We start from the raw sequence: 12,152 nt of genomic DNA on the forward strand, positions 1-12,152 counted from the left end.
TGTAACTCAAGATTCTTTTTTTTTTTAAGAAGTATGGTTTTAGAGAAAGTGAGGTCCTTTTTAAAATGAGGTCCTGTACCTTTGGTGAATAATCTCTTTGAATAAAAAGCAGAGATACTTAAAAGAAACAAATGTGACTACACAGGGAACTCTCTGGTGATATAATATTTAAAATTAATCTATATAAAGTAGAAAAGGGAAGGCATATAGTCAAGGAAAAATATAAGACAGTATGAACTTGTGAGAGTTCAAAATTGGCTGAAACTTACAAATAATACTTTTTAAAAACCTACTTCTTGTTATTATATTTTAAAAACAGGAATAATGGACATTAGAATTGTTTCTTGTAAGAGTCTCATTCATTCATTCATTCATTTATTCATTCATTATGCATTAAAGTTGAAAGATTGAAACAGGTGTGTAGAGCATGATCTTGAATCTTGTTCAGACTAGTTATGTGACTTAGTTTCTCTTGAGTAACATTTTTCTCAACCATAAATTGGAGATAATAATATTTATTGTACCTATCTACCAAGGCAGTCATAAAAATTAAATTTGATAGGGCATGTAAACTTCGTGAATTTGAAATCAGTTTAAATCTTAGTAGTAGTTGTCATTATTATTGATTTGTTTAGCAAAAAACCTAAGTTTCGCTTACAGAGTGATTTTTGTAATCTACAATTATAACTATATCCCTCCTCTCTTTAAAAATCTTCTGTTATTCCCATTTTTTTTTCTATAAAATAAAGGCTCCTTGGTCTAATGTTCAAGGCCTTCCACAGTTTGTGCTGACCTTGTTTTTCTAGCCTTATAGTGTGCTATTCTTCTTGGGGCACTTTACCCAAGAATCAAACCAGAGTCCTTGATGATCCTTCATTTTGTACTTTCCGATTCAGCCTTGGTACCTTTGTTCTCATTCAACCTCATCTCTATAAATGTCTCTCCCTTTATCTGAAATTGTTGAAATCCTTTCCTAATTTGAAGATAAAACTTAGATGCCACTATTCTTGAGAAGTCTTTCATTCATCTCACTCTTCCTTTTTTAATCTCTTTTGCTATAATGGATGTTTCTTTCTTACTTACTAATGAAAAACTTTGTAACATAATTATTTGCATATTTATCTTATTCCCTCCAACTAGATTGTAAGCTCCTTGAAAGCAGACACTGTATCTTGATTCATCTTTGTATCCTTAATGCCTAATAATAGAAATGATTAATATTTAACATGATGAATTAATGTTAACAAAGCAGGGGTCCTCAAACTTTTTAAATAGGGGGCCAATTCACTGTCCCTCAGACTGTTGGAAGGCAGTACTATAATGAAAACAAAAACTTTGTTTTGTGGGCCTTTAACTAAAGAAACTTCATAGCCCTGGATGAGGGGGATAAACGTCCTCAGCTGCCGAATCTGGCCCATGGGCCGTAGTTTGAGGACCCCTGAAAGTATATGATAAATAAATAGTGCTGGGTTTGAATTATTGTTTTACTCAACAAAAACACAATTCTTACAATCTAATAGGGAAGTAGGAATATGCTCACAAATAACTCATTATAGTTTGAAGGTTGAACCCCATTAACTAGTACTTACTGTTATGGGAGTGAAGAGGAAGATAACAAGACAAAACAAGAAGCATTTAATGAGCAATTATGCATCAGGCATCATACTAAGTGCTAGTGATACAAATATAAACAAGAAAGACAACATATAAAAGGGACCAAATATCAGGGGGAAGTGGAAGGGAAGGTAGGAATGAAGGAATCTAGTGAAAGAGGAGTTGACAGGACATGATTTGAAATCCAAAGACAATGCCAAAAGATGAATCAAGGCAGGCCCGCCTGTACCTTTCCACAAAAATGAAGGCTCCAGAATGAACTCACCAAATGGGAGGAGCGTGAGGCTTGCAGAGGAATTCTCCATGAGTAGGATCCAGGGTGCTAGGCAGTTAACAATGATGATAAAAATAACAGCTTATATTTGTAGGATACTTTAAAGTTCAAAAAGCATTTTTGTATCAGCCAGTTTAATTTTAAAAGATAGTATTCAATAACAGATAAATTCAATAAGTAGGATTCTAAAATGAGTCCCAGATCTCAGCTTAGCTAATCCAAAGAAGGCTGATGCCATTAAGGCAAAACAGGAAGTGAGAAAGAAGAGATAGTTTTTCAGGGATGGTGCCATATTAGTTTGGGATCTGTCTAACTGATCGTATTAGTGGGATATCCAGATGTACATGTCATATGACAGATATAACAACAACTAGCACTTATGTGGTGCTTTAAACTGTACCAAATCCTCCTTTGTGTGTGTGTGTGTGTGTGTGTGTGTGTGTGTATGTGTGTGTGTGTCCTGACATTTTGACCTGAATATCCCACTGGCACATTAAGTTAAGTATATCCAAACCTAATACCACATCATCTGTGCAAGAACAGCTATTCTTTCTGACTTCTTGTTTTGTCTTAATGGCACCTGGTTTTCTAGGCTCAGACTCCTTCTGCTCCATATCAAATTATCTGTCAAGTCCTACTAATTGTCCTTAAATACCATCTCTTAAAACTAAATGATTGATACAAAACTACTATTAAGTTTAAAATGCCCTATAATTGTAAGCAGTTATTTTTATCATCATTAACAACTTACCACCCCAGAGCCTACTTAACTAAGAATCCCTCTCCAAGGAGGATTCCTATTTGTTCCTTTTGAAGCCTCCATTTTATGGAATAGTTCTCAGCAGAACTGGTGATAGCTGTAGGACCAGCTAAGTATCTCACTCCAGAGTGTTGTTTCTTTGTTGTTTGTTTTGTGGCTTTTTTTGTTCCTGTAGGTTTTCATTTTTACATTTCTTGCCTAAACTAAGCTTTGGTCATTAGTTATCCCTGATTCCTCAGGTAGCATGCATCATTAAGGGGAAATGGACTCTAGAGAACACAAAGAAGTTAGGAATAAAACAATAAGCTATTTTGAGTTTAATATACAGTTCAACAAATATTTGTTAATCACTTACTGCATGCAAGTACAACTGCACCATGCTAAGCACTGGATAAATTTCAGGTTCTAGGTCTAGATGAACCATATTTCAGTTAGTCTGAAATCTCAGTCAAATCTCAGGAAGAAGAAGCAGAGAGACAGATAGACAGAAGAAAGAGTGTGTGTGAGTGAATGAGTTTGGACCTTAATGAAACTAATTTCATAGGTTTAAGAGCTTCCTAGGATTTGACCCAAGTATTGCTTCAATTCATGAGTATACACAAATGGTGGTGATGGAAATGAACAATAATTAGTGAATCCATTAGTCAACAGGTGATGGATTATTTCTGTAAATTACTGTTATATAACCATTACTAAATTTACCATTTTTTCTTAAGAGTTTGAAAGAATGAGTGTGTCAATAAATTCTAAGTTCTAAACCTACTGTGTTAGAACCTACTATGTTAAAGGTTCTATGCTAGATCCTCTCATGCAATCAGTACCAGCTGATAGCTAGTAATAATAGCTAACATTTATATAATGCCTACTATGTGACATGCATTGTGCCAAACACTTCACAAATATTAACTTATTTGATCTCAACACATCTGAGAGATAGTTGCTATTATTATCCCCATTTTTTCAGATAAGGAAACTGAGGCAGACAAAGTATAAGTGACTTGCTCAGGGTCACATAGCTAATAAGTGTCTAAAGTCAATTTGAATTCAGAAAGTGAGTCCTAGTGGGAAGACAGGGCTAATACAAAATGCAATTATAGACCATAATACAGCAAATAAACTGTCTTAAATTCTTACGACAATTCTGTGGGAATACAGAGAAGTAAGAGATCAGTGTGAATGGGATTTTTCAATTACTTTATTCAAAGCCTATATGCAGTGTCCCAAAGTCATAGTACAATTTTAAGCTTTTGAGGCAGCCTGTTTTCCTTTGAAGTTCAGAATAAATACTAGCTATTCAGAAGGTGGAGGTTGAACTGGACCTTAAAGGATCAGCAGAATTTGTCTAGGTTGGAAAAAAGAGAGGATCCTTCTAACTCTTTTGAAAAGTCTGTTGCACATAAGAGAACTGTATGGATCTGTACAAATGTATTGTATCTAGGATATATTATAATATATTTAACATGTATAAGACTGCCTGCCATCTAGGGGAGGAGGTGGAGGGAGGGAAGGGAAAAGTCAGAACAGAAGTGAGTGCAAGGGATAATGTTGTAAAAAAAAAAATTACCCATGCATATGTTCTGGTCAATAAAAAGTTATAATTTAAAAAAAAAAGAAAAGTCTGTTGCACATATTTGTATATACTTGTATAACTACCCTGGAAATTCATTTCATTCTAATATTGCCAACTATTCTATAAGAAAGTTCAAAGGGAAACCAGTTACTGAGATATTTAACGAGGCCTCCATCCTCAATGCCACTTCACATAAAAACCTTGGTCCTGAGCACATTAGTCTTTAGTTTGTTTTGGCTTTAGATTCACTAGGTATAAGACACATATGTTACTCTATACCAGGGTGGTTGAATCTCTATTACAGACCCCATTTCTTTGTTATACCTCCTAAAAAGAGAAAATTTAGGTGTGGAATGACTAAAATCACATGGTCAGTGAAATCACACATTTTCTTACTCTAATAGAATGTAAGGTCCACAAGAGCAAAGGATGTTATAGTTTTTATCTTTATATCCTTAGTGCCTAGAAGGATGCTTGACACATAGTAGATAGTTTTTGAATACTTGATTGATTAATTTTCTGATTTCATACTCAATAATTATATTTCAGGAAAAGAATGCTCCAAACTGTAGTTTTCAGAATAAGTGTATTTTTCACTATAATCAGTAGATTGCCATTGTAAATTACAACTCACAAGGCAGCTTGGTTTAGCTTTTTATTTGTTTATACTCAGTCTGTAATAGCTTTCTTTGTCCCTTTTTTCTCCATTATTAACTAGCATTGGGGTTCTGACCAATTTAAATAAAAATTCATTGGGTACACATATAGACTGACCTAAAGAGGAGGTTGATCTAGTAGATAAAAAGCTGGTTTCTAAAATAGGAAAACTATTCAAGTCCTATTTTTGACTCCTTCTGGCAAAGGATCCTGGATAATTATTTTCTAGGAATTCTCTAAGACTTCAAGGTGCAAAGAAGGTATCAACTTAGAAGGAGTTCCCTTACTTAGGAGTTTTCTGCACCAATTTTAGTTTAATCCCTCTCCCTCTAGCTGGAAATACAATGGAGATTGCCTACCCATCTCTCAGAGAGCCCAATGGACATCTTGTTGGGAAGCACATTGGTTGAAATTGACATCAAACATTGTTATTGTGCCAGGAACTGTGCTAAGCACTGAAATATAAAGAAAAAGGGGAAAAAAGTCTTGTTTTCAAAGAATTCACAATATAATGGAGGAGAAAACATGGAAGTGATTGCAAACAAAGAAGACACATACAATATTAGATGGAGATAAATTAAGAGGGAAGGTACCAGCTTTAATGTAGATCAAGAAGAGCTTCTTGCAGAAAGGGATGTTTAAACTAGGACCTAAAGGGAGTCAAAAAAGCCAGCAAACAGAGGTATAGAGGCAGAGCATTCCAGATATGAGGGAGAACCAGGGAAAAATCAAAGTTGAAGATGTAGTCTTGTGCCCAGGATGTAGTAAGGAAACTAGTGTCACTGGCTTGAAGAGATTGTAGAGGGATGTAAGATATGGGAAGATTGGAAAAATAGGAAGGGGGGCAGGTTATGAAGGACTTTGAAAACAAAAAGAGGATTTTTGTCTTTGATCCTGGATATAATTGGGAGTTAATTAAATGATGGGCAAGGGGATATGAACATGGTAAGCCTTGTACTTAACGACCATCAATTTGACAGCTGACTAGAGAATAGACTGTGGTGAGGAGAGACTTGAGGTTGGGAGATCAACTGACAGGTTATTATACTACTTAAAAAGTTAGAAGTGCACAATTTGTTGTACAAGCTGCCTTTTTCATTTCTAGGCCTATGGTCTGGTTGTTCTTAGTAATAACAAGGAAAATTTTTAAAAATCTTTTTTATATGCCTTATAAGCCTAAACCTAATTGTAAAAGTTTATCAACGATTATCTTTAAAAGTAACCTGCTACTCAGGAAAATGTTATCTTTTGTTAATGGGAACTCCATTTAAAAAAAAATAATTACTTTATAAATTGCCATTAAAAATTCTCTTGCTATTCAGGGTTTATTTCATTGTATCATCCTCACCATATCCCAATTAAATGTCCTTATTGAGATTTTCATATTGCCTTTGCTCTCACCCAGATTGTTTCTTGTCTGCTTCAGCTTTTTTGCAGTATATATAATTACCTATATGTAAAAATAATGTTCATTCATTTGAAGGAGAAAACTTTCTATAAGACAATGAAAAGACCCTAAAGGTAGAGATGGCAGGCTATAACAGGAGCTCATTTGTATCATGCTCAAAGATATAATTTCATTACCCAAGATTAACGTAGGTGTATTACACTGTGAGGTGAAAGTAATTGCTATTTTCTTGCTTTCCCTTTCTCTATTCATCACAATTCCAATGCATTCTTCATTCACAGAGTTTTCAATACAATCTTTTTTCCCCTGGGTTCTCATTTCCAAAATGACAGGAGCTTTGTCCAGTGGAATATTTCTTCAGAATCATAAGTGAAGGTCAATTGTTTTTGACACAACTTCCTTTGGACTGAAGTGGGGGCAGGCAGGTTTTTGGTATTAGTGTTAGGATTCCCCAGTTTGCATTTACATCCACTAATTGTTTCCAAACCTCATTTCTCTTGGAATGATTATTGAGTGTAATTCATTCCCTGAAAGTCTTCCTCATTTTAAATCAGGACCCAATTTAGACGAATCCTTTATTGGCTCTAAATTATTCTAGTGCATTTCTTCTAGGAGTATGGGTAAGAGAGGATAAAAGAGTGAGGAGCATAATGAAATGAATAAATACATTTCGTTTTTCCTTTCTAGTTGGGCTTATTATAAAAGACTAATGCCACAGTCAATTTTGTTGCTGTTCATGAAAGCTGGCCCATTGATGAATAAGGATATCAGCAGTAAATTTATTGAATTTTTCAACAGGAAAAAAATAACCTAAAGGTTAGGTGTATCTTGAGCACTGAATACTCACCAAGCTGACAACTGTGCTTCTCAATTTTTCCCAACAGCTGACAACAAAGACAAGCTTGAAAAAGCCTCAGGACTGAAAATTCTTCGAACAGGATTTGGGTCGGTAAGTGATTATAAGGCAAGAGTGTTATTCAAAATGTCAATGAAAATGTTTGCCAAGTTTTTCCATGAAAATACAGTTGCTCATAGACTCAAGTAATGTAATCACTATTACCTGTAACCCTGGAATGATAGCATGATCATTAAGGATATTTGCATCCAAAACTGATTATCATCATGTCAAAAGTACTACCCAGTTATGTCATAGATAGCAATTGTCACACCCGAACACATTGGCTTTGGGATGATGTTTTTGAAAACTTGCCAAATTACCATCATCATGCTTCTCTAAGTACAATTACTCAATGATGAAGAAGACCAGTACCTTTAAGATTCACTTTTTTTTTTTTTTTGTATTGCTTCAGAGTCACCAGATCTTGAGATTTGGTAAAATACTATTTAATCTATGTTACTTAAATAAATAAACAATCTTAGACCAAGGCTAAGTGATATTAAAGGTGTTCTGTTTGGTGAACAAATTGTTCAGACTGCCTTTACGATAACACTTGAAATACCTGAAAAATGCACAAAATATATGGGAAAGCATAGTCACACCCATGTTGCTATCACAGAAAGAGACTTGATGAAGTCAAGTAATTCAAGGAAGCTCAAGCCCTTGCCTTCTAGTTTTAAACTGGGATTCTAAGTTTCTGACTAGGAAACTCTTCCAGAAATTCATTTAGTGACCTTAAGAATAATGCATGTGACTAGGGGCTAAAATGTATGTTCAGGGTGGAATTTTCACTTTTAGCTTTCAAGACTTTCACAATGAAAGATAAACATTAAGAAACAGATTTCTCTTGGTATCCATATTTCTTGGTCTCAGACTGATCTCTTCATAGTCAGCTTTGTTTCATGAATCTGCCATTTACCAGTCACATCTTGGATTGTAGAAATAAGATCTTGTCTAATTGGTTGCTCTTTCTCTCCCACCCCCAAAGTAAAAAAGGTTTTTATGATTACAAAGTTGTTCACTGTTCAAATACAGCTTTATAGAAAGAGTGCATTGTACCTTGAAAACATCCATTTTGCAACTAAACGATGGACAGAGTATAGTAAAAGAGTAAAACAAATGACTGATAGAAACTTTTCAAAAAACGCTTGAAGGGGTCTGACAGATACTATTGTTCTTGGTGTTTTCTCAGTGCCTTTCCAACTCAGACTAGATTAATGAAGCATTTGACAGCTGACAACATCCTGCATTTTTTTGCACTGTGCTGTATCTTCAGCAACCAATAAATGGAAAGGAATAAGCCAAGAGGCAGTGGGGATCCAAATAACTGTCTGTATTACACAGAAGGCACGGTGACCAAAGGGGAAAGGGACCTGAGGAGCTTGGAGGATTAGGGCAAATGATGGAAGTGCTTTGATTTGACTGTCTCTCTTTTTGGTGTAATAGAACTCAAGAAGTATTTTTCACTTTTCTGTTGATTCTGTCCCCTCAACCTTATCAAATGTGATTTTTATATATTTTTGTGCATAGTCATTCCTCCAGGAAGAATAATAGAATTCTGTAACTAAGCCAATTCTCCAATGATTGGGGATCAAATGCAGATGGGTCTAGGTGAAAGCCATTCTGAGTAATCCAATCATGCAGTTGCTTCTCAGACTGCTCTTTGACTTAGAATATTTGGGCCAAATCAGAGGCTGAGCTATAATAGAATCCAAATAATCTTGTGGAGAAGGTCTAGTTCTTTGATTTGAAGAAGGAATAAGAAGAAAAGAAAAGTTGTGTGTAGTACTAAAGCTATCAAGCAAATTTCAAATGGCAATTACTTAAAATTTAAAAAAGCAAGCCATGACCTTTGTTCAGTCACTTTTCAGTTGGGTCCAACTTTTCGTGACCACATTTGGGGTTTTCTTGGCAAATATATTGGAGTGGTTTGCCATTTTCTTCTACAATTCATTTTACAGATGAGAAAACTGAGGCAAACGGGGTCAAATGACTTGCCCACATTATATAAGTAAGTCTCTAAGACTAGATTTGAATTTAGAAAGATAAGTTTTCCTGACTTCAGCCCAGGTATTCTTTCTACTGTACTATATAGCTATATAGTACATGAGCTTACTAGATTTTAAAACTGATTCTTACAAAACAGTATTAAATTCAGGAAAGGGAGTTGATGTATTTGAATTGGTAGTTTTATGCCTAATTACTTAGTAAGCTGCCTATAGTTCTCTTAGCGGGACCAGAAGTTGGGCATACATTACTTTTATTTCTTGATAGATTTTAATTTCTTACATTTCTATGGACTAAATAAATGTACCTACTACTTTAAGAATGCTATGTACTTTATGAAACTTTCAATCGCTCTTTTTAAACATCTGACTTATCTTCATCTCCACTAGTACTGCTGTTACTAATAGTAATAACAAGGGCAGCTAGATGGCATAGTGGATAGAATCCCTTTTTTGGGGGGAAACAAGTTTAAATTCAGCCTTAGAAACTTATTAGCTGAGATGACTAGGCAAGTCATTTAATGCTATTTACCTTAGTGTCATCATCTGTAAAATTAGCTGGAGGGAAAAATAGCAAATCATTCCAGTATCTTTCCCAAGAAAACCTGAAATGGGGACATGAAAAGTAAGACACATATAAAAAAACAACAACAACAACAACAACTATTATTATTACTACTACTGTGGCTAATAGTATTTATCTAGTGCTTTAAGGTTTATAAATCATTCTTCTCTCAGTTAATCTTCAAAACAACTTTAGGAAGTACTATGGTACTTCCTAAATGGGGATGAGGAAATTGAGATTACCCAGGGGCATATAGCTAGTAAGCATTCATTTTGATTCTGTCTTACATCTTGTCCTGTGCCATCTAGTTTCCATGAGGAAAATCATTTAAATTTAATTTGCCCAAGATCACAACTAATTACTAATCCAGAGAACTGGAAATTGGTCTCAAAATTTCTAGTACCAAATAGCAAGTATCCTTTAATCTCTATCTTTTTATTAATACTTTGCAAGCCTCACTGTTTCATGCATGACAAGGCTATTTTCCTGAATCCATAGATCACTTATAATATGATAGAAATGGGTCTGAAAAGGAGGCTGACTCCTGGGCATAAAGATCACTCTAAATCTGACACAGGCCTCAATCTTATTTGTTTACAGTTCTACCTTGCTTTCTCTAGTGAAATAGAGATTTAAATTGCATATGAGGTTTGTTCTGTTCTTTCTCAGAACATGAGAATCTATATATCATGGCACCTATATCTTTACCTCATTATTCCTTCTCCTAGAATTTATATTTTAGAATGAGAAATGCTTGGCTCCATGTCTATTTTTTCATTTAACCATTCCACAGAAAATTTGGCCAGAGTCAAAAAAATTTACCTCCCTAGAATCTTCATATAATTATTGTTCTATAAAAAATGATGAAAAAAAGAAATGGAGTAGTTAGATTTCAGGAAAAAAAGCATGGAAAGACTTACATGAACTGATACTGAATGAAGTGAGCAGAACCAGGAAAACATTGTACCCAGTAACAGCCATATTGGATGATGATCAACTATGATAGACTTAGTTCTTCTCAGCAATACAGTGATCAAAGATAATTCAAATAGATTTGTGATGGAAACTGCCATCCACATCCAAAGAAAGAACTATGGAGAGTGAATACAGATTGAAACATACTAAAATTTCCATTTTAATTGCTATTTTTCTTTCTTGTGGTTATTTCCTTTTTTCACACGACTAATATGAAAGTGCATTCAATGTGATTGTTTATGTATAATCTAAAAAAAGAAGATGGAAGAAAAAAGAAAAGAATAAAAGAACAAAGGAAGGACAAGACTTTAGGACCCTCAATGGGAAAGGGATGAAAAAAATCTCCTTCATTCCATACGTAGAGCAACTTTACATACAACCTCTCCACTTATGAGAGAGCTCCATGCCCATAATACAACCTGTAACAAAGAGGACATCATGGCAAGAACAAGCAAAATGAATTCCTCACACACACTTTCCATGAGGTGTTTCCTGTTGCAGTTCATAAGTCACTCAAGGAAATATCCTTGTAGTACATAGAATTGATTCCCTCTCTGGTCCTCACCTATTTATAAACTTGGCTTTGTTATATTGGCTGAGATATTCCTGGGGGCATCTGGTGTGGTGATAAGAGAGGCAAAGGACTGTAGAAAACCCATAGGTGTTAGTTCCATCCCCTTATTAAAAACTTTTCCATAAAATGACAATCTTCCCAGTTTTCCATTCTTCATGATTCCACTTCTGTCTTCCTCCTGGGGCTCTCAGACTTCTTAGCAGAGTCCAGATGTTTTCTTGGTTGATCACATATTTGGAGACTAGTTTTCAGGATCTCCTGTCCTTTTCCAGATGGTACTTTTCCTTGTCACAAGGCAGCTTTTCTATTATCTTTGAAATTCAGTTACAGAATTCTCATATGGGATCTCAAATCTGAGCACTTCTTTCTTTCCATAAAGTTTTTCTCTTATATAAGTTTCAAGTTAAAACTTTATATCAAGAAGCATTGAAGAATATGGGGAGGGTGTGTGTGTGTGTGTGTGTGTGTGTGTGTGTGTGTGTGTGTGTGTGTGTTTGTGTGTGTTAGGAGGATAGGGAAGAAATACAGATAAAAAGGTAACAGGTGGGGAATTTTGGAAAAGTAAATAATCTGTTTTTCCCAAAATCTTATTTGTTTCATTCTTGTATTCTCATTTCTGAGTTTTCATAATTATGACTAAAGAAATAATTCTATTTGATACAAATATCTCTAATAAATTCCAACTGTCGAATATAAAGCAGAGTTTGATTACTGGAAATCTAACAGCCTTAATGGAATCTTTCTTGTTAGCTTATGATTCACACATCTAATGACAGATATCTGAATTAAAACATTTTTTAAGCCATGTAGAAATATCTCAAAACAAATTTAAAGAAAATGAATAGATTAAA

At 34.7% G+C, this 12,152-nt stretch overlaps 1 protein-coding gene across 1 annotated transcript in view; it reads left to right on the plus strand.

Moving 5' to 3' along the window:
* The window catches only part of PTPRN2 (protein tyrosine phosphatase receptor type N2), a 1,504,085-nt gene that overhangs the window by 1,026,954 nt on the left and 464,979 nt on the right, over nucleotides 1–12,152 (plus strand). The window contains exon 12 of the mRNA XM_051961686.1: nucleotides 7,168–7,232. Coding sequence (XP_051817646.1) covers nucleotides 7,168–7,232 — 65 coding nt within the window. The remainder of the gene's footprint in view (nucleotides 1–7,167; nucleotides 7,233–12,152) is intronic.

The sequence above is a fragment of the Antechinus flavipes genome, chromosome 5 (genome assembly GCF_016432865.1).
Source record: "Antechinus flavipes isolate AdamAnt ecotype Samford, QLD, Australia chromosome 5, AdamAnt_v2, whole genome shotgun sequence".
NCBI classification, from domain to species: Eukaryota; Metazoa; Chordata; class Mammalia; order Dasyuromorphia; family Dasyuridae; genus Antechinus; species Antechinus flavipes.